At 41.9% G+C, this 24,427-nt stretch overlaps 1 protein-coding gene across 8 annotated transcripts in view; it reads right to left on the reverse strand.

The window, feature by feature from the left end:
- ZBTB16 (zinc finger and BTB domain containing 16) overlaps window positions 1–24,427 on the reverse strand; it is a 253,600-nt gene that overhangs the window by 132,783 nt on the left and 96,390 nt on the right. For all 8 annotated transcript variants that reach the window (XM_072611061.1, XM_072611058.1, XM_072611062.1 and 5 more), the window contains exon 3: window positions 2,871–2,968. In XM_072611061.1, the coding sequence (XP_072467162.1) occupies window positions 2,871–2,968 (98 nt within the window). The remainder of the gene's footprint in view (window positions 1–2,870; window positions 2,969–24,427) is intronic.

Genomic DNA, 24,427 nt, shown 5'->3' on the forward strand with positions numbered 1-24,427 from the left:
AATCTAAACTCTTCAGAGAACCCCTCATGTGACTGTATCAACCTTTTTCAATATGCTCCCTTTTCATTCATTTCATTCAACCAGAATTCTTCTTTTGAGAGTCTTCTTCAAAAGCTGATTTTCCTTCTAAAATCTCTGCTCATAGGACCTTATCTCCTTCTCTGAACTCTCTGCATCTTCCTAAAACCAAGGCCCATCCTAAGATTTCCCTCCTCACCTGCCACAAACTCTAAAACAGAACCTTCTCCTAAGGTTCCTATTATTTCCACCATACCCAATCCTCCCTATTGGTCAGTATCAAGTCTAGAATGGTGGTTCCCTAAGCTACTCCCCTCGATCTTCTGAAAGACTAAATTATCAAGAAGTCAGAAACATACTAGCTACTTTATTTTTTTAAGCAAAGAGCCTTCTAGCAGATATTCATATAGTTGAGGTTACCCACAAAAACACCATTAAGCTTCAAAGTCCATCTGGCCATTTACGTCAAGCACACCTTATTAATCGTTTCCAACTGGCCAGGTAGTCTAGAGTAAACTCCTATCATGTCTGACTTCTATTTCTCCTGCTATTTTTTAACCCTTGAGCAGATATTCTCCACATCATGCTTTCGTCTCTCAGGTTAATGAATTTCTAACCCAAGTGGATTTTTAAAAAAACCATACAGGGCTATATGAGTACATTGTCTGATCTGTTGTGCTTTTTTTTTAAAATAAGGAATATACTTGAGACTGACCTATTGATTTCCCTACTACCTCTTTCAGTTAACCAATGGCCATGTGGTCAATGTAGTGCTCTACTACAAATCACAGGGATGGTAGAAGGGATGGACAGATATAAAGACAGTGAAGAAAGGGAATTTCCCTTCCTAACTTTGATCTTATCTTTTCCGATTTAAACACCATGCCTTAGTTTCTATCTCATCCTGGATTCTTCCCGTGGGAACAGAGTTGCCTAGAACCTTCCTCTCCCTCTGCCATGCTGGTTTCCTTTTCCTACTCATGAGTTGCTTCCAGGGCCTCCACTTTTAATTTTGTTTTTATTGATATAGAAAACTTCCAGGTAATGAAATTCCCTCTACCAGGGGGGCTGTGAGTTGACACTTTTTCTACAACTTACAGTCTTAGCGAATAGTCTTGACCACAGATATAAGAAATAACTTTGCCCAGAATCTCACAGCTGGTATGTGTCAGGGGCAGGACATGATTCCTGGTCTTCCTTGCTCCAAAACCATCTTTCAGTCAGAAAAGTACTTTGTAAATTGTAAATAGCTACACAAGTATGCAAAACTGTTATGGAAAAAAGAGTCTGGGGCTGCTGGTGGAAGGCCTTGTTTTATCTACTAACAATATAGAGTCCCTATCAGCTCTTTAGTAGGGTAAGAATGCTGAAAATGGTGTCCAGGAAATTCAATTCAATTCAACCAACATTTATTAAGGCACCTACTTACTTGTGTGTATACAAGATACAGTGCTAGTTGTGATCAGTGCCCTCAAGGAGTTTACAATCCTACTGGGAGATCAGACAGGAATGATAATCATGTGGTGTGTAGATGTGCTCCTTAGACCGGAGTCAGGAAGACCCAAGCTCAAATCCAGCCTCAGACATTTAATAGCTGTGTGACCCTGGAAATGTTACTTAGTCTGCCTGCCTCAGTTTCCTGATCTGTACAATGGGGATGACGAAAGCACAAACCTCCCAAGGTGGTCGTGAGCACAAATGAGCTAATACTTATAAAGCGCTTTGCCAACCTGAAAGCACTAAAAAAAATCTGCTATTAATATAATTACTATATAATTTAAACTATAAGCACACAGAAAAAGCCACACTGAGGCCCAAGAGATCCCTTCCAGCGGGGAGAATCAGGAAAGGCTTTACAAAAGAAGACGATTTTAACAGTTGTGCACAGACTAGGAGGGAAAAAAGCATTATTCTGAGGTTGTTTCAGCAAAGGAATAAGGACGTGCCCTCAAGAGGCAGGGGCAGAGAGGCATTACGGACAAGGCGTTACGGAGAAAAAAAATGGCAGGTTTTATTAACGGACTAGATGTGGGAGCAAAGGAGAAAAATAAAGGATTTCAGCATTATAAACCTAGAATGGGTGAGGAGAAAATGCAGGGGAACCAAGGAAAGATGAATTCAGTTTATTCTGTAAATTCTCATTCTACCAAGGGAAAACGTATTCATCCTAGATAATGAGTGTCTGTCTACTTGGCTCTCCCTTCCTCCTGGTACAGAACAGCCCTCTTTCCAAATACCTGAACAAACAACACAGCCAAGATCAGGCCTGTGTTGCCCACGAGTGGAAGCAGACAAAATTAACTTGTACATGGCAACACCGTCAGTAGTTTAATGTTCAACTGTTCTCTATCTATTTTATGAAAGACCTCCATAAAACTTGAACCAAATAGCCAGATTCATTAGTAGCAGGGACCTAATTCTGTAAGTGTTTGCTAATGAAGCTGCAGCATACCCCCAGAAGGTATGGCAAGGCAGAGTCCAAGGCATCCACAGCTCCACAGGGAGGAGAAATGAACTCACGGAGGGTTCTCTTTGTCAAGCAGGAGGAAGGAGAATGTCATTAGGTGTCTGCCCGGTAACTTGGCATGGTCAGGAAAAGGCATGGAGTTCCTTTGTTCTCCCTAAGAAAAGACTCACAGAGTGCCACAATACACCCTGGCATCTCACACAGAAGATTCTGTACTGATAAGAACAAAGATTCTAATGAGATAAGGTGGACTGATGGAAACTCAGACTGGGAATCAGAAAAGTAATAGTTCTGGTCTAAGGACGAATATGTACCCAGACTAGGGCTAGGGAACAGGAAGAAGACCATGTGGCTGACCGCCACCAACTGAGGCATCCCCACCTACCTGAATGAGCCAGTAAGTGCATTCTCAGTCGTAAACTATCTAGGAACCGCTTTCCACACAGCTCACACCCGTACGTCTTCATCCCGCTGTGAAGCTTCCTGTAAGGGAAACATGGACATAGTTTAGTGCTAGTTCATTAGAAAAGAGGTAAAGGCTGTGCCCAAGACTTCTCTCCCCATCCCTCTCCATCATGAGTCACAATGGGTGGTCTAATAGTTTTGGGAATAACAGGACATGAAAAAGATTTTAGGTTCTGGTAGAAATATGGGCAGATAGGGTCCCCCAATTATGGAATTAATTCTATGCCTTTCCTGACTGGGGGAAATGGCAGTGAGAATGGGGCTAACTCACGGACACCTATGAAGCTGAGAGAGGAAAAACCATTTCAGTTTACGGAAAAGAGTCGGGGACAGACAGACACACAGACAGACAGACAGATAAACAGATGGACTGGAGCTCTCCTGCAAACCAGAAGGTAAGACTGCTTATCTTAACTGCCCAAAGTTTCAACAGTAACATTTCCTTCCCTACACCCCTCCCATAAGTGGCCTTTCCTTTACCTTGTGCCAGATTTTAAACCCTGATAGGAGGTACAAAAACAAGGCATAATAAGTAACAGGAGCCCTGTACCTTTACAAAATACCTTTACCTTCCTGAAAACACTTTTTTCATCTGTTACAATGGAAAGAATGCTTGATTTGTAATCAGGAAACCTGGATGGAAATCCCAGCTTGGCCACTTGCATGACCACGGGCAAGTGACTGACTTTTTTGGGCCGGTGTCCTCATCTGTTAAATAAGGGGGCTCAATGAGATGACCTTTCCCTTCTTGACTCTAAATCTAAGATGCTAAAGACATTATCTCATTTTACTTTCCCAGCAATCCTGTGAGGCTGGCCTATTCCTCGTCTTTTACGGAAAGAGGCACTGAGGGACAAAGGGGATAATGAAACTAAGTAGTACCAACTCCATGTTTACCTACACCAAATGTATGTATATGTGCATGTGCGCGTGTATACACACACATACATGTTAACATTATGAAGCCACCATTCACTCTTTACTAAATAAAGTAAGAATAGGCTGAAGAAAGCAAAGACCAACAACACACGGTCTCCAGCTACACAACAACAATGGCAGAGATGGGAAAAGAACTCAGGTCTCCTGCTTCTCCCACCCATGGGCTCCTTCCCACACGACTACATCGCTCCACCAAAAGCCAGCATTGTGAGAGCTAATGGGAAACAGGCTGGGGAACAGCCATGTTGCCAACAGGGAGTTAAGAAAAAGGGCCAAGAAGTGTAGGCTTGTTCAGATCCTGGAACCACAGGCTATAAGGCTCACAGAAGCCGATTTGGACCATCTGGCCCAGGAACCCTGATTTTCTTCCCACCCATCCAGTCCTCCTGTTCTCAGGCCCTTCTGTGCTATTGTAGGATCTCCTCTGGAGCCCTGTGGCACTCAGCCTCATGTGGGAGCTTCTAGTGGAGCCCTTGCTCCCAAAAAAATGCGGTTGGAGCTAGAAGTCTGAATAAAGAGCCCCCCCCACACACACACACACATACATACAGAAACAGACATGTCTTCTTGAAAGCCAACTAGCTCTTACAATCAGAAGGCTGACAAGGTTTGGGGGTTGTTATGCTGTAGCCCACAAAACAAGGCTGAGGTATAAGGACAGCTGGTACTGAGAGGACATAACATTTATAGTAGCTGGGGTAGCTTTTAAAGGAGGGAGTGAAGGAGAACTACATGGTCAGGAGGCCAAGTTTGATACAGACCAAATCAGCTTCATTATGCCCAACTGAAAAGCAACACCCAGCTGACCTTGATGCTACTACCACTTCCTTCTCAAATCCTGTAGCTGAAAGTCAGCACTACGGCAAAGCCATGTGGACCCCAAGGAAAATAAAAGCCTTCTAGGCTTTCCAGTCTAGGGGCAACTATAACTGAAAAAAGGATACTGTACCTGGGGATCATAAACACATCTGACTGTAATCTCATACTATTTGGTTCACAGAACTCTTTCCCAATCATGCTGTTTTCTTGTGCTCACTTCTCTTCCCTTGCCAAAGGCAAATGATTTCCCAATCATAAATGCATGCATGTGTACATGCCCATGTACACCTACACACACACACACACACACACACACACACACACACACAAGTTTTGTAAAGCCATATCTAATGTCCAGCCCCTGTTGAGACAGCTAAATTGAGAAATATTTGTGGGACAGAACATTTTAATTGAATATTCTTGACTTGAATGATTTCACAAGACTCTGGGATAGGTTCTCTAATAGTTTTGGTTTTTTTTTAAGGTAAAATAAGTTTTAAAATTCTTCTTTCCCCTCACACAAGAACAGGTGTTGAGTAGAAGCTGAATTCTACTACTATGCCCTGCATAGGCTACATTCTTCCCTTTAGCTTATATTTTACATTCTCCTCTTTAGTTTAGTTTTTCCTAAATGACACATCATAGATGCACCTAAAAGGTCAATTGTCTTTACAGCTCACCGTGGGCAATCAATGAAATCAGGTGTCCCCAGGGAGGCAGCTCATCTAGGGGTGGGATGAGGTTGAAAGACACCCTAGGGAGAGTGGACCCCAGATGGATGGCAGCCCAGACCAGAAGAGTGATGAGATCAGTTCCACAGTGAGAAGTGGAGGATGGGAAATGGAAGGGGAGGACTGAATACTGCTCACCCTTCTCTTCTCCCTATCCCCAAATGTCAGGCATTCAAACTACACTAAGATTTTTGGAATACCCAGTATATAGCATTTCCAAAAATATCTGTTTTAGTTTCCTCCAAAGCTGCTTCGGCCCAGGTCAGACCACATATATGCTGAATTCTAAGGACTTCATTTTGGGGGTGATTTTAATAAGCTGGAGAATATCAAGGTGGGCAGTAACCACGATGATGAAAGACTTCAAGTGTCATACCATCAGGTCTGGTTGAATTTTCAGTCAGAAGATAAGACTAAGATAGGAGGTCTTCACCTTTTTTTGAGTTATAGACCCCTTTGGCATTCTAGTGAAGTCCATAAACCCCTCCCTTCTCAGAGTGTTTTTAAATAAATTAAATACTTTGATTTATAAAGGGAAACAATTCTTTTGAAATAGTTACCGATCTATCTAGACCCTGACACTTGCAGGGGCCATGAAGGACCATCATGTCAAACAGGACTCAGAAATGTTCTGACTGACCCCCAGAGAAAAGAACAAAAGGAATGGGTGAAAATTGCAAAAAGGCAAATTCTGGATTGACGTGGGCGGGAGGATCTTTTCAGCAATTAAGAGATATCCCAAAGAGCTGCCTTTGTGGGGTGGTGGGTTCCACCTCCCTGGAGGTTTTTAAGTAAAAGTCAGATAGACTTCTGCTGGGTGTGGTGTGAAGGGCATGCTTTCTTGGGTACATGTTGGACTAGACCAGGAGGGGGGAAACTGTGGCCTCAAGGTCACTTGTGGCCCTTTAGGTCCTCAAGTGTAGCCTTTTGACTGAATCCAAACTTCACAGAACAAAACCCCTTAGTAAAAGGATCAATCAAAAGGCCACACTTGAGGACCTAGAAGGCCATATGTGTCCTCAAAGCTGCAGGTTCCCCACCCCTGGACTAGATGGTCTCTGGTCACACTCATCTCTGAGTTTCTGGGAAGCAGAAGGGAGTCAAGCTGGCTGGAACATACCTAGGTGAAATTCCAGAATCCCAAGAGCCTGTTAACTCCTTCAACTTGCAACCCCGATTACATCAGTTTCCTCCCTTACCCACTTGGTTTCCACCCCTTACTTAGTTCTCCCTTTTATTTATCCAACAGAACAACAGAAAATTTTTCTAAGGCACCATTAATTTTTTTTTTCTCCATTCCTCTTCCCTTATCAAACTTTAAAACTGGAACAAGGCATTTATAAACATTGAGAGGCAGTGGATAGAGCACTGCTAGACTTGCAGTCAGGAAAAACTGAGTTCAAACCCTGCCTCAGATACTTCCAAACTGTGGTTTCCTGGGCAAGTAACTTAACCTCTATATGCCTCAGTTTACAAATGAGGATGATAACACCACCCACTTCTCAGGGGTTGTTGTGAGGATCAAATGAGATTAACATTTATAAAGTTCTTCACAAACCTTAAAATATCATATAAATGCTAGCTAATACTACTACCACCAAAACCACGACCAGTATCACCATCACCACCACCACCACGTGCCCAGGGCTACAGATTTGGCATCATACATGGTACTTGCCCACTGGAGGTTTTGAGTATTCACTGTATGTAACACGTACATTTTAACATCACAAAACACATGGTTATATGCCATGAAGACAACAGAAATTTCTGACATTTAAAAATGATGTACCTTTTTAAAAAATACCCTAAAAATATTCCTCTTTGCCCCTCGTATGCTGCATCCTCAGAAGTCTGCCTTGCCTACCTCCTGTTCTTGATGCATTTCCTAGCCTTGGAAGAAGTGGATGCCTGAACCTGCCACCTTTGGTGGTCAAATAAAAGATATGCCCACTTTGGGGAAAGAACTCCGTCCTAGACCCTGGATGGTAGACATTTGGACAGACACAAAGACCACGAGCTCTCCCCCACCTGATAGAAGATCAAAGGTCTCCATCCCCCACGTAGAAAGCCTGAGGCAGGTGGGAGGAGAGTTGGGAGGTAGAGGTAGAAATGTTTTTTCTAAGAGCTTACAGTTAGAGTCCTCCTTTCTAATTAACTTCTGGACATGAGTAAAATGATTTGCAAGACCACAGGCTCTTCCCAACTTATAAAAGAAGGAGAACCTAGACTTGGCAAAATGGTGAAAGCTGTGGGGCACAATCTATCAACTAACTGACGTGAACTCACATGGACTGCTTGGCGGACATCTACATTAGATAGACACATGATCTTAAAAAAAAATCAGCCCACACATTAAAAATTCAGGCTACAGAAAGCAACAATGTAAGTAAAAGTGGAAAAAATACATTCACTGCCTCCTTTCTGCCCTCTCATCCACACTTCCCAGTTCCCATTGTGTACTCCCACAAGCTTGGAGGTTTCCTAACCTTCTGATGTCATTCTGTGGCTACGGTATGATGTGGAGAAGGGCTAGCTGGGCAGGCTGCAGACATTTCCACACCCTTTTGTAAAGCTGACCCTGGAAGATATGTTCTTATGTTCTTTTATCTCAAAGGAAGCCACACTGATGAAGAGGGCTTTGAAGCTAACCCAGTTCTAGCACAGAACATTCATCCACACAGATGCATTTACAGGGGTTTCCCTAGATCTCACCCTACCCCCACATACCTCACACCACCAATGCTAATGCCCCTCTCACTTCTGCCATTGTCAGGGTTAGTGTCCCACCACAGAAACCATGTTTGAACTAGTTAGCAGATGTAACTAAGTAGAACCAAAGGTCAGAATGATCATCTTCTCTCTGGAAAGACCCAAAATTCTTCCTTTCCCTTTTTGTAACATAAATGAAAATTAAATATTATGTTTTAGATTTTTTTATTTTTAGTAAGTGCCTAAAAGCACTCAGAACCAGTTCCTTGACAGTACAGCTAACTAGAATTACAGAGACCCGTCCTGACCTAGCCCCCATATCCCCATAAGATACAGTCCCCACACTTGTAGAATATAGGTAATTGTTCAATTTAATATACATCCAAGCAGTTTTTGTGAAGATGCACAATGCTATTTCTATATACAGGAGTGCTTATCTGTGCCTATTTTGTCCACTTAATATATTGAGTGGCTTGAGGGGCCATTCTGTGTCTCTCTAACTTATTCGGTGCCACAATGGCACAGGCATTATGCTGGTGGTGAAACTCTGCTACTTAAGGGGCTTCAGGGGTACGCTCAGTCAGACCCCTTTATTCAAGCAATACTCCAGCTGCACTAGAAACGTCCAACTGGATGACCCTGCTCTGACAGCCACTTTAGTTCACATAAGGGAAGTCAAGGTGGGTTTAAAGATGGATGAGGTCAGAATTATAGACACATTCCTCTCTCTCTGAAAAGGCTGCTTAGAGGGAAAAGGTCTATCTTTGAATCACTGACAAGGTACATTCCCGCCATGCATCCCACAATGGTGGTGGCAGGAGGGCAGGAGATAGAGATACATAGAGATACATACACATACACACACACACACACACACACACACACACACACACACACAGAGCTCAACACCCTGTTCCCTCTGTTTGGGGGGCTGACTGCAGCTGTTCCCTGAGTGGCACTCCCTACATTTATTTACTCTATACTAGAACAACACATTTTTCCCGTGGTGTTGTTGAACCAGGGAGACTATGCGTCATTAATTCATTTAACAAACATTTATTAAGTACTCAGATAAGGCAGCCATGCTAGGTGCTGAGGGAAGGAAAAAAACTATTAAAACAGTCCCTGCCCTTGAGGAACTTAAAGTCTAGTGGGAGATAAAACACACAAGCAGCAATAATAACAACTCATAGTTGTACTACATATAAACAGGTCCATACATATATATGGATATATAGCCTAAACTACAGTCATCAGAACAGATAACGTATGCAATGTGCTTTGAAACTTTAAAGTGCTACAGAAATATCAGCTACTATTTACTGTTATTGTTAGTTATTTTTTACTCTTATTTACTCACTATATTATTTACTATTTGCTGCTAAAGCACATTATTATTACTGTGTTTTAAGCTTTACATGGTACTTTTCCTATGCAAAACAGAACTGTAAATATTTTGCATGTGAAGAAACAGAGTTAGAAAAATGAGGTCATAGAATCATAAACCTTAAACTAGAAGAGACATCGGGGCCATCTAATCCAACCCCTCTTGTTTGACAAATCTGAAAACGGATTTTCTAATTCACCTCCCTTTTACACAACAAACATTAGGGTCAGAATTTGAACCTAAGTTCTCTCAGCTCCAAGTCTAATGTTCTTCCTACCTTACAGCACCATCTACAAAACAGGTGCTTGAATTCAGTCAGATCAAGGAAAAGTACGGCACAGAATAGAACCACGGGGCAAGTCCAAGGAAAAGGTTTGGGCTGGAAGTTTCTCAGAAAGAAAACATAAATCTGAATATGGCATACAAGAAGGACCACGAGAACATAACACAAAAGGTGGTGTGATAGTAGGTAGAAAGAGGAGCTAAAAAATGTGGAATAGTCTGGGATAATCCAATTCCCATACCAGGAATGAAATAGCAATTAAATTACGTGCATAACACTAAGATCTGGGGGGGGGAGGGGGGCAGTTGGGCTAAGGGCTCAAAGGGTAGGGATTAAGATGGGAAAGCAATTCCAGCCCAGTGGAAAGGAACATAATGTTGTCCTCAGGCTTCTAGCATCTCTCTGTCCAGCAGGAAAGGATAGAACTTGGTTTAAAGAGCTCCACTTATCTGTCAAGAGAGAGCTCCACTCATCTATTAAGAGACAACATCATTATTGACAACACCTTCGCATTCCTCTCGATGAATTTCCCATTGGGTGGGGTTGAAAGACTGCACAACGAGACTTTCTGCTGAAGCACAACAGATCTGGGAACTGAGAGCAGTGGTTTGGGAAGCACAGAAGTGAGCAGAAGCAGACTTAGGGTACACAAGGAAGAAAAGTGGGAGGAAGGTATAAATAGAGATGATGGACCTCACTCAGTTCTGATCAGACCACAATTTAAGTTCTGGGTTCAGTGTTAGGTGCCATGTTTTAAGAAAGAAATTGATAAGCTACAATAGGTCCACAAGAAATCAACCAGAAAGACTGTTGGGGACTTGAAATGCAGTGCAAGAATGTGCTGAATGAGCTAGATAGAGATGCTTCTTGTCCATTAAACAACTAAGTGGATTATGATCTAATATCTTTCCAATATTTAAAGGTCTGCCGTGTAGAAGAAGCATTAGACTAACTCTGGTTGACTCCAAAGGGCTGAAAAGGACCTCTGAGTAAAAATAAAAGGCAAGCCAATTTTAGGATTATATTATAACAGGAATATAATATAAGGAAGAACTTTCTAAAATTTAAGGTGATCCAGAAATAGAATAGGACTTCCTCAAAGGGAGTAAGGTCTCCAAATGGAGGCTGGAAAAAAAATAAAGGAAGATCATAGAATCAGATTTAGAACTAAAATGAAACTTAAAATCTCCCTAGTCCAGTTCCCTGATTTTATAGTTGAGGAAACTGAGACTCAGAGAGGTTACATATCTTGTTGAGGATCACACAGCTAGTTAAATGTCAAGGTTAGTACACTATCTCCTCCACAATACAATACTATAGGTGAGATTCATGCTTCCAGCACAGGTTGAGACTAGATTACCACTGAGGTCCCTTCTAGCACATAGATACTATGATTATATAAGACCCCACATTTTTCCTACCACCCTCCAAATAGGGAAACCAACTGGTTTCATCATGCCCCACCAAAAACATACGGCTGTCCTCATTCCCAGGATGTTCCTCTTCTGATCCAAAGTCAACACTGCACAATCCAGACCTCTTAGCAGAAACACCTTACCAGTCTCAGGTGACTCCCTGTATACATAGCCACCACTACTTGGGATTTTTTATGCTCTAACTTAATATTAACTGACCCATCACATATATGCATAGTGTATATACAACAGAACTCAGGACCAAAGACTAGTCTTTAACCAAGGCAGATAGAAAAGGAGCAGAAAACTCTGTGAGAATGAGGCTAGAAGCCCCGAATTCTAGTCACAGCTCTAGCTAGTTGAACTTGGGGAAGTCAATTCCCCACTCTGGGCTTCAGTGTATTCAATCAATAAGTATTTATTTATGAAGTGCCTACTATGTACCAGGTATTATGCTAAACTCTATCTATCTGCAATATGGTGGGAGGCGTTTTGACTCAACTAAAGCTCCTCCTAGCTCTGAAAGTTTGTCCCAATGAATACATAATTTATATAGCAAATGCCTGAGTGAGAGGCAGAAAGATGTGAAACTGTTCAGCCAAGTAACACTGAGGCGCTAAACCAGGGTAAGATCTTTACAAGGCCCTTCTGAACATAGCCAGTCTGGGAAACACATTCAATACACTCAAACTCCCAAACGCTATGGGGCAGGGGCCTTCCTCATGGCTCAAAGGGAGGTAGGTGGGAAAAGAGGTATCATTTCACAAAGACATTCACTCTCTTTCCCAAAGTTTCCCCAGGTCAAAAAAAATTTTAAAGTACCATTTACCTCGACTTGAAAATCACCAGAAAGCTCAAATACTCAGATTTTGGGGGTTACATTTACCACTTTATTTTTAATAGAATTAGATTCATGACAAGCAAACAGGCTATATATTATATTAGATTCACCTTTCAAGGTCATGTCCCAGAGTCCATGGGGTGGCAACCTGAGAGCAGGGAAAGAATGTTGCTGCTGCAAGCCAGGACACCCCGATTCTAGCCCCAGCTCTGTTCTTCTCTAGCTGGTTATGTTACTTTGGGCAGGTCACTTTTACAGCTGCCATATCTATAAAATGAGAGGGTTGTAATCCAGTCATCTTGAAAGTTCTTTTTACTCTGATTCTATGACTGCAATACCTTCTATAGAAGATTTCTGAATACAATCATCTAAAAGAGCCCATCTGTATGAAAGGAGGAGGATCCACAGACCACCTCCCCACCTATAAAAGCCTAAGCCTTAAGTTGGAGGTAGGGCATGGGGATGAAGAAGGAAGGGCTACAGCCCCAATGCCCTTTCCCAAGTCCAGCAACTCAATAAGAATGGTATCATTTCAAGTTTCTTTATCACACCTCTCCATGGTACATCCTAGTAAACAAGTATGAGATGAGTAGTCTCACATTTGTCAGTCATGGAATCCTGGGCTGGATAGACCATTAATCTGACCCAGTGTGGCAGGTGCTATGTTTGGAGGCTGGCCAGTCCAAGGTCAAAAAGGAGCATCTACTTGCTTCTTTGAATTGTAAGTTCTTGGTGGATAGGAATCCTGCCTCTCTACCTTAATGACTGTCAAAATGCTCAGGATAACATCTCCATGTTCTTGTTCCTTTATCCTCAAAGCGGTTACTCAAAAAACAGCTGTTGGTGGTACACCTCCCCTAGAATACCAATCACCCCAAGACATAAGAGAAGTCAGGAAAAGCCTGTTTTCAGAATCAAGGATACCACTTGGGACTGGCTGGACACCAAGAGGAGAAATGGAACCCCCAGGAATAAAGAAAGTCTAGCTCATGAGTCTAAGACCACCCTTCACAAGGAAAATTAGCCTTCTCCCCCACCCCCTTTTAATGTCAGCACTGACAAGAGATTAGACAGAGTCATTTGACAAGCTGCAAATGCTTAGCTGGTATTACCACAAATTACCCTTCTAGCAATAGAGTTCGCTGCTCCCCGACTAGTCAATATTAATAAACATTACCGAATGCTTTTACAACACAATTTATTTTTTAATACAGCGCTTTATGTATGCCATAAAGTAAATATACCAATAAAAGCCACGAATTTCAAACAACAGATTAAAAAAGAAAAATAACCAAGAAAAAGAAGATGCCCTGTGGAATACTTATTAACTCCTGCCATGCTGCAAGTTAGAGCATTCAGAGTGGGTATTAAGATTATGACATAGTCAATATAGCTGTTGCTTGTGACACCCATTTTTCTGGGGTGCTGGTTTGCTGGGGCGGGGTTAGTGGTTAAAGGGAAGGAGATTATTGTGTTGGGTGGTAGACTACAGGTATAGAATATACACACGTTATCAGATAAAACTGGCTTCTGGTGAACTGGTTTTCTCTGTTGTAGGGTAGGGTTCAATGAGAAAGGAGGCATAGGGAAAAATGGCATTAAAAACAAACACCATTAGTAACACCTTAAAAATAAATATAGAAGGAAAGGATTAGGAATGAGAAAACAGCCATGAATTCTGGAGAGTGAACCAGAAGATGGCGTGAGGAATGTGGGAAAGGGTACCAAGCTGGAAGCCAAGAGACCTGGTTCCATGAAGGAGCCTTGCCATCGTGGTCAACTTTATCCCTCCCTGGACCTCATGTTTTTTTACTCTGTAACAAAGAATGACCAGACTCTGCTCAAAACACTTAGAAAAATAACCCCAGCAGGGCTTTGAAAATATTTTCCCCACAGTAACCTCCATGACATAGGGAGCCCAAGTACTATTGCCATTGTACAGATGAGGAAACTGACCCTTAGGAGGGTAAAAGACTGCCCACAGCATCACAGTTGCAAGAGCCTAAAGCCAGTTTGCAAAATCAAAGGGATGCCAGCCAACAAGAACATTATGATTTGGGTGGGGTGGCCAGAAATTAATTCGAAAGCCTTAGGCTCTTTCACTACTATTAACTCACCTCTACCCAGAGAAAGATAGGAACCTGCATTCCCACTCCTTTTGTGTGGGAGGAAGCCAAACTAGGGCTGCTGAGCTGTGCTGTGGCTGTCTCATTCCTACTAACTCTTTGGAAGGATAATAGCTAGAAGCAGCAGCCATAACCCATGATCAGAGTACAGTACATTCAGATAAGCCTGTCCAGAAAGTGTGGGGAAAAAAAGCACCAAGTCAGAGGTGACAAAGGGTCACGTTCATCTGGCCACAGACAACCACTCCTCCAAAGATCTTCACAGTAGCTTTCCTACCCTTCTACCCCTGCCCCCCCAGGACTGATGCCTTGAAGCTGTTATGTAACCAGCCCATTGTTTTAAAATGATCAAGTTCTCCTAAGTCATTTATTTGAAATATCTCTATCCACAAATTTCACCAAGAACAAAAGTTTTTCATTTGTGTGGCTGGCTATAGGACGATCTTATCGCAAGCAATCTTATACAGTCTCTTTCAACAAGGTCTTAGAGTGCTTATCTTCAAGGCTCCTGCTAGCCAAATATGATTGAAATGTTCTATTTATGCTCACTGGATTAAGGAGATGTTGCAAAACTGCACAAAACCTTGGCAGATGTAAGCAAGGTATTACAGCCTGGGCAGTTAAGATCTGAGGGGAAGAGATCAATACACACTTTTGTAGTTTTGTATGTGTGTTTTTTAAAGAAACCAGAGAAAGTTCTGCCTTTATAAAAAGGGAAGGAAAAACAATCAGCAAAGTACATTAAGATGTATAGCCTCTTACTGCTATAGGTCCTTCTCTGATCAGGGGCTCCTGCTGTCTGTGCTCAATTATATCAATTCAATGATTTAAAAAAATATACAAGTATTTTTTCGAAGTCCTGGAAGGCCCTAGATGAATAGGAATCAAACTATGGGGAGATGTCAAATGATGAACAGATTCCCCCCCCCTCCCCCAATCAAGACTACATGGGTGGTTTTCTTAGAGATACCTGCTAAGAATATCAATTCCCCAAAAGCTTACAAAAAACTCTTTCCATTATTCTGATTCCACCCACCCCAAATGTGGGGGGATGTCTTATCTTTGGCTACAGATCCAAACTCAGGTCTATAATCTAGGAAAGAATGCAATCTAACCTTCTTTCATGCTAATTCCCATTCTCTTATGCTATCAGTGATGAGGGAAGCACTTACGCCTGTGTCCTGGCAAAGACCCTATCTTCCCATTATCCCATCTGGACCTTCTATGACCAAAAATGTCTAGATGTTCTTCCTGACTAATGTCAGGCTTCTTCACTTTTCAACATAACTCTACATCCCTATCAACTCATAATATAGTTTTTTAAAAAATACTAAAGTAGGAAGCTCAGTAGAGTAATTAATTTACTTGCTTACCTAAACAGGAGATGTAGTCAATAAGCCCTTTCTAAAATATTTGTTCCAACTCTTGTTGATGAAAAGTCTTCCATTCAAGTCAACAAATGTTTACGTCTTCAATGTACATAACCCTGTACTAGGCACTGGAGATAGAACAACAAATAACAAAGCAGTCCCAGTCTTCAAGTAACTTTTACTCTACTACAGAATGATGTCAGGGCATAAGGAGGCTTTAGGACCATTATTCTGAACATAAATTGTAAAAACCAATCTTTGGTTAGAGAAGAACCAAAATAATTTTCTTGATAATTTAAGAAAGAGAATTCATAGAAGTGCAACATGTACCCACTTGATTAGTTTCCCTCCTATCCAACTAAACCCCAAATATCATCTTGTTTTCTCATCCTTAACAGTAAGTTTTTTAATCTAGGGTCAATGACATAAGGTGAGCTCAACAGAAATGTCTTCTTTAACTCAGAGGCCCAAGTGCTATGTCATAGACATATGGTGCCCCCTCTATTAGAGCTGCAGGCTTGCCAGCTCTGTGGTCCATGGCAAAGAGCCCTGGTTTAGGGGCTATGATATTTGGATTCTAGTTTAATTACTTGTGTGCCCTTAGGAAAGTCATTTAACCATTTCAGGGCACTATTTGTATGTAGAAATGGGGACAATCTCTGCCCTACCTCCTTGATAGAATTATGGTGAGGATTTAATGAAATCTCTTTGAACAGGAAAGAATTTGATCCAAGTGTGAGATCATTACACTGGCAAAATCTCCAGTAACCAGGTTTTTGAAATGGTTTTTAAAATCCTTATGTCACTGACTCTGGTTGAGGCAGGGGTGTTGGAGACCATCCTTTAAGAGGGAAGAGGTTCTGTCTCAGAATCCTGATCTAGTACTATAGCGCCTGACTTCTGAGCTCCCATTAGCAACTCTAAGTTGTAAAGAAGTCATGTAAACTCTCTGGATTTCTCTATGTTGGTATGTGAAGGGGCTAAAGCAGAAGGAAAGGAGGGAAGGGAGGTGTGAAATGATGAAGGAAAAAGGCTTTTCAGTTCCATAGTCTATCTGTGCTATGTTGGAATGTTTATTTTGTAGACAGACTCTTCAGTTTGGAGGGGCCCTCTGCTTCCAAGGAGGCAGGACCTTAGAAGGAAAAGACCAAGCTTCACCCTAATCAACAGTCCCCTGTCCCATTTGGATGAAGATGTTGATAAGAAATAAAATAGTTAAAGTCACACCTTAGTCTACAAAAGTAATCCAAATACATTAGGCAATTTGATCCTCACAACAACCCGATGAGGTGTGTGTTGTACATGTATTACTATTAGCCCCATTTTACAGATAAAGAAATTGAGCCTCAGAGGAATAAAACTACTTACCTAGGGTCATAAAAATTGTGTCCAAGGTGGCATTTGAACCTGGGTGCCTCTTGACTCTAAATCCTGCTCTCTCTGCCCTAGGCCACACTGACTTCTCCATTTATCCTCCTTAAGTAGCCCACTTCCTCTATGGTGGCTCACACCTAAGAAGTTGTGCTTTAGAAGAAACTTTGAAGCCTCTGGTTGAAAAGAAACCTTGAGAAGTCACTTTATCCATTCCTTAAGTCTTCCAGTAAGGGTGCACCAAACAATGTCAACTAGACACAAATCATTCCTGCTTTTAAAGACCAAAATGGAGGAGAACCCTCTGTTTCACTTGATAATCCAATAGGTGTTCTCAACCTCAGGTCATAATATATGTTTATGTCTTCCATGTACAAATCACTGTAGTCATGACAAAAATGAAACAGCTCCGATCCTCAAGCAACTTAAATTCTACTACAAGATGATTCAGAATCTCTCTCTCCCTTACCGCCCTCCCTCCCACTCCAAACAATATGATGATATATTTGGAAAATCTCAAAGTCTCTATTACAAAGTTAGCTGAAATAATTAATAATTTTAGCAAAGTAGCAGGATATAAAACAAATCCAGTTATCAGCATTCCTATATGTGAACTTGTTTTTAGAAACATTTTGATAGCTATATCAAACTATATTTAGAAACATTACATTTAGAAACATTTTGATAACTATATTTCAATATAATTGTTTTTCAGTTGTAATTGTATAATTTTACGTCATGCATTTACAAAACTGAAGGGTCCACTGACTTCACCAAAGGGGTCCATATCACATGTGTGCATATGTGTGTATATGGGTATGTGTTTGTATATACATGTGTAGGTACATATGTACATACCTATGGGTGTGTATATGTATGTGTATGTGTACACACACACACACACACATTTAACCTAAACTCCTCAGACTTGGATTCTAGACAGACATAGGCAGAGGGGAAAATCTAAGTATAAAGTGAAGAAAAGGGGAGAGAAAAAAACTGGAATGATGGGCCAGAGAAAGTGTGTGTCACTTCATACCACTTTACAAACCTTTCGCAACCTAACTCAATAACATATGAACAGATATCAGACACCCCATGCCTGGGTGTGGTATTAGCTCAGTGGGCAAATACTTCCTTGCAATCCACAGAAGAAATAGTCTTACTGAGATGCCTTGACTTCTCCAAGTAAAGATATGTGCCTGTGCGTGAGACTCCCCAAAAGTTTAGTAACAATAAACAGGTCCCAAAGAGGAAGGGGAACAGGAGGTCTTTCATGATCCTAGTAGGTTCTAAGCCAGGAGAAAAAGACCCTCAGATGTTCTTGGGAACTTGTTAGATGGGAAAAGATTTTCCTAAGCAGGTTTTAGGAAAGAAGCACTATCAGAGCTCCCCAAACTTTTTTTTCTTGTCTTTTTTTTCTTTTAAGGGCACAGTCTTGTTCCTCTCTGCACAGGCCCCTGGTAAAGAACAAACAAAAAGCTGGGGCTGAGCAAGGCCCCTCTCAAGCTGCGGGTAATTAAAAAGGCCTATAAATGCCCCCGCAAAAAGCACTTCAAAGAGACAGTAATTCCAGCAATGGCCAGTCAAGACGGTGTGGTGTAAAAATTATGAGTTTTCCCGACGGGGTGCTGTGTGTGAAAAGGACAGGGGCTGGTGGCCAAAGGAGGGTGAGCCACACAGTGAGGCTTTACAATCTGTCCGTGCCCAATGCGTGTGAGTGCGTGAGAGTCGGGAGACACAGAAAGAGGAATGAGCAAGGGTTACGGCTCCCTGTGCACACACATTTATCAACGAGGAGGCGGAAGGAGCACGTGGGCACAGGGATAAAAGGAAAAATTAAATAAAAGCAACAAATATGCATCCTCTCCCCCTGCTGGGCTTGACTTTTCATGGGGAGAACCAGGCAACTCCTAGCCTCTGGTGCTCCCAACTTTTCAACTGGCACTCAGGAAGGCACAGAAAGCACTGGGGATGCTCAGCTGGCTGGGACAGTGTAAGAGGAGGCAACTGTAGTAGCTTACTACACGATACATTGGGATATACATATAGGAGCCAGAGCGTCCTGTATGGCAAGTTATGTTACTGTGCATGTCAAATAAAACACTCTTAAGCTTCCTTTTGGCTGAATTTGCTAGGTCCTCTGTGGGGTATACCTGTTCCTGGTTTGGTGTTTTTAAATACTGTTACATTATATGCTTCACATGAATATTTTAAGCATTAATTGGTATAGTTACTCCAACGCACTTCACCATAGACATATATAACACAAAATGCCTCCAACTCATGGTGGGGCTAGCGAATAATACAGAAATGAGTCTTGATATCTGTACATGAGCTGTTCCCACAGAGGTGCGCTGGAATTTTCAACTCACATTGTATATAACAGCACATTAAATGCACAGTTTGCAACATTCATATCTCCATAATACCATGCAGGGAAACACTCGGTATAACTATGTGAAAGAAATTGAGGCCTGCAAATAAAATACATTTTTTTTTCTGTGATATCACAGTACAGCTGATTTTCAGAGACCTTTGAGTTCAGAACTAGGTAAGGTGAACCAGTATTCATTCCTCCAGGGCATAAAGCAAGCCACCTCTATCCATGTGGTAGGCAGTCCATCAGAGGCTGGTCCTGGGTACACAATCATATGTGCACCACTCATTCTGAGAAGCCCAGACTCCACTGTTTCCTGACCTTGCGCTGGTCAATCATTCATTTGGCCCATAATGAAACCCCTGGCCCAGGATGAGGGGCAGCAAAGGCAAGTCTATGCTCCCCAAACCATAAGAGAAACAAACATGTTCGCCAGCAGCTTAATTTCTCCATAAACAGAAACCTGCTCTGCTCAGTTTACAGCCCCACTCACTAACTCCTACTTGACACTGCTGGCTTTAAGCCCACACATAAAAATGTCCTTTACTATTTTTATTTAATGAGCTTTCATTTTCCTCCCCCTCTTCTTAAATGAGAAAGGAAAGCCCACCTCTTAATGTGTGTGTGGTGGGGGGGAGGAGCCCAACGGAATCTTTTTAAAACGTATTATAACTTCATGAGACACTCACATCTCCCACCCCACTTGCCTGATTTGCTTCACACACACACACACACACACACACACACACACACACACGCACACACGCACACACATACACACACACCATTCAAAATAAGATGTATGGATTTTGGACATTTGATTACTTTTAAGTATATATTTTTCCCTCAAATAGACTGAATACGATGGTTAGGAAATTTGACAGAAAACTATTGTGAGCCATTTATTGCCTTAATACGCACCTTTGTCCAACAGGCAGTTTTGACAACAGCGATAAATTCCAAATTTATGTCAACAGAGCATATGTTGAACACCTCATTTCTGAGCTAAAGCAGCATGCTGCCCTATAAATCACCGTTCTGTTTGAAATGAAAGTAGATTACAGGCCTGTGTTATTGAGCAGTTAGAACCGTAGTCATATAAATCAGAACTTTTAACTCTAGGCGATCCGTTGTGCAATTAACTAAAGGGTACTTTGTCATTTCAAGGCTTGCGCACAGACTTGGCAGGGGCACAGAGCTACTGGGGAAAAAGGGGGGGGCGCATATTTGAGAGAAGGAAAAAGTTATTTGGCAACTAGAAGGGTCTGTGCTGCAGAATCACCCCCTCCCCACAAACACACACACACACACACACACACACACACACACACATTATCCCCAATACCTGTTGAGCCAGCACATTGGCAGAAAGCAGAGATGCTAAAATTTGTCACAGAACCTAAGTTCCTTTCTTATATTCATTCAGCAAATTTTTACTGGGTACCTATTTGTCACTGTGCTGGGCACCATAGGGGTACAAGAGAACACTGAGATATAGTGTCTGACCTCCAGGAGCTTACAGATCAATGGGCACAAGGGGCAGTAACTACAGGAAACACACCAGATAGAAGGTCAGGAAGCACAGGATCCCACACTAACATGCAGGCAACACTCAATGAAGGCAAAAAGAGAAGGAAACAGACTAGGATGATCAATATGAAGAACGATGAGGGGTGATCAGACATGGTCTAGGGAAAGAGATGGCCTTATTTTTGTCTTTTCATTGCTAACAGCTAGCACAATGCTTGGTGCAGAGTGGGCTTTCAATAAATGACTGCCAAAATGAGCTGATTTACAAGCAAAACCAGAGGCAAGAATGAATATGGCCTGTTCAGAGGTTAATAAGAAGATAGCTAAAGTCAAAGACCCATAGAGTCAACTAAGGAACCATAATTTCAGATAGGTAGAGGATGGCTAATGGCACGAATAATAAGTGGAAGAGTTTAGCTGGACTCCAAAAGTCTTTATTAAAGACTTTACTGTGTGTTCAGAGCTAGAAGAGATACAGTTTAGGCAGGACACACTACCTGTCCTCATGGAGTTTACACTTGATCCTCTGTACAATAAGGAGCTATTTTTAAAACTCTACAACCAAACTGGTAAGTGTGGAAAGACAGTTGGGTTTGGGTTAGGGACAACCCGTCTACTGGGGATGAGGGTATTTCCAAGAGCAAAAAGTCAGCAAAACAAACTATAAAGATAGCCCTCAAAACACCAGTAAGACTAATCTGCTATTATCACTTCCCAAACCCTTCTCCAGTCCTTGTCTGGCAGATGTCCTTGGCTCAATGGGTCTCTGCAGGTTGCACTAGCAGGAACTCAAGAAGTAGCTGTATCTCCTACCTTGTTGCCACTGCCATCTAATTAAACAAGCCATCTCCTGCTCATCAGGATGCAGCCTGAAGCAAGAAGGCACCACAAGTCGAGCTGTATAGCTTGACTCCCTGACGCCTGTGACAATGATATAGAATGGTCAGGAACCATGCTTCCCTTTCTCCCTTGCCACAGTTTCAAGCCTCAAGGTAATTTCCAAGTCCAAAGACAAAAATGAAGCTACAGGAGGTGGTCTACTTGAGAATCAACTAACCAATCAAGTCATAACTGAACATCTACGAAGCATCCAGCACTGTGACAGGCACCAGGAAATAAACTCCAGCGGTGAGCTCTCCAGGAGTTTAGAATCTGATCTGGTTTGGGGAAAGACAAGATACACACCATAAAAGAGAGAACAGTATGTGATCAGGTGCTAAATCCTACAGTACTAAACTACAAGCACATAAGGAGCTCAAAGAAGACCTGGATCTATAGGGATTAGGGACAAAGTAATCCACTGACCCCAGGTGGGAAATGGGTTGGGTCTTGAAGAACAAGTCAAGATGACTAATATTTATTAAGCACTCTACTTAGGAGTGATGAATACAAATATGGAAAACATACAGGCCTGAGCCCAAGGAGTTTAAAATCTAACCAGGATGTATGTCACAAACATGAATATGCATGCTGCAGAGAGCAATAAAGGAAAAGAAGAGATTTAAAGCACCGGACGAAAATCTGAGGAGGAAGAAATTGGCATTCAACTTGGGAAGGGGAGGTTAGGGATAGTTTCAAAGAAGTGGCACCTGAGGTGGGTCTTTATTTTCACTAAGTGAAATTTAGCATTTCCTTCATTTATGAATGTAGGTAAGAATATGGAGGGTCAATAGATTTCACCAGAATGCCAAGGAGGTGCAGCACACAAAAAGGGTTGTGAAAATCTGGTTTAGAAGAATTAATCTGTCTACCTTTAGAAAGTTTTACCTTATCTCTTTCTTGCTCCCAATACGTGGCTCTTTAGAGAAAGCTGACCAATTGATCCTGTTCACCAGAGACATTCCACAAAAAGAAAATGGAATTCCTCTCAGGAGGTAGGATTTTCTTGCCAATAACTCTCTACTAGTGTGTTTTCTAATAATTATTATCTTGCCTCCAAGTTAGACACTACTAAGCCAGTAAGAACACCAGAAAGTGCCCCCTTCAAGACCTCTTGGCTATACCACATGCCACATCCCACCATCTGCCTGAGCAAATTGCTGATCTCTGTGAAAAGGGAATCTCTTATAGATGTCAGCCTAACATCTGAAAAGTAAGGTGGGGGCAGATGAAGCATCCAAGTTTCATTTTAAAAATCATTAAGGAGCTATTATAGTAAAATGATGCTTTCAATTTCCAAATAAAGCAGAAACAATCACATTGAACAAATGGCCAGAGATGGCTAATGAAGGTGTTATCAAGGAGAGGGAAGGAGGGAAACACAATAAAAATTATTACTTAGGGGAAAAAAGATTAAAGCAAAAGAACCACACTCAGCCCTTTCCCAGTTTAGGATCTCATCCCATCTCTGTTAGAATAAAAATCTATCTGCAAAATCAGCTTTTTTTTTCTTTTTTTTTTTTTATTAAAAAACTGGTAATTAGGAAACATCAAAATCTATGAGAGGCCATATGTGCAGTGGAAAGAGCAATAAATTCAGAGGGATAGAACCTAGACCCATATTATGAGTCTGCCAGCCACTACATGAGTGGAACAAGTCATTTCACCTTTCTATATCTCAGTTTCCTCAACTATAAAATAAAGGTTAGGGACTGAGAGTTCAGTATGAGTCAACTCTGATACATCAGCCAAAAAAATTTCATGCATCAAGAAGGCATGGTGTACAAGAATAAGGAATTGGCAAACCCTGGGGCAAGTCATTTAACCTCTGTATGCCTTAGTCCACTGAAGAAGGAAATGGCAAAGCACTCTAGTATCTTTGCCAAGAAACTCCATGCACAGCACTGGTGTGCCATGGTCCATAGAGTCAAGAGTCAAACGTGACCAAACAACTGAACAACAAAAAAGACTCTGGGGACTCTGCCTTGGTCAGATCACCTCTGGAATGATTTGCTCAGTCCTGGTCATTTTTGTCTTAGTCTACCACATTTTAAGAATGACACTGATAAGCTGGGAAGCATTAAAAGGAAGGCAATCAGAATGGTGAAGAGGATTGACTGAAGGAACTGGTGATGTTTAATCTGAAGAGGTCTTGGGGGAGTGGGGATTGGAAGAGAAGGAAGAAGACATGATACCTGTCTTCAAGTATGTTAAATACAGAATATGGGAAGGAGATATGGTAGAATTAGGATCAGTGGATGAAAATTTAGGTCCAGGTTTAAAAAAAACCCAACATTTCTAACAGTTAGGACTGTGTGTTCGTGCATCTTACCGAAGAAGACCATGCCATCAGAGAAATGATGACATGACTTGCACTTGACTTTGTTTTGAGTGAGGGAGGGCTGTGCAGGTCACCAGCCTCACTTCTCCTCCAGAGCCATCTGAATCCAGTGACCAGATATTCATCAGGATGACTGGAGGTGACCCAGGATGAGGCAATTGGGGTTAAGTGACTTGCCCAAGGTCACGCAGCTAGTGAGTGTCAAGTGTCTGAGGTGAGATTTGAACTCAGGTCCTCCTGACTCCTGCACTGGCACTCTATGTACCGCACCACCTAGCTACCCCTCAACAGTTAGGACTATCCAAAAGTGAAATTGTAAAATTGGGCTGCCTTCTTAGATAATAGGTCCTCCT

The sequence above is a fragment of the Notamacropus eugenii genome, chromosome 5 (genome assembly GCF_028372415.1).
Source record: "Notamacropus eugenii isolate mMacEug1 chromosome 5, mMacEug1.pri_v2, whole genome shotgun sequence".
NCBI lineage: Eukaryota > Metazoa > Chordata > Mammalia > Diprotodontia > Macropodidae > Notamacropus > Notamacropus eugenii.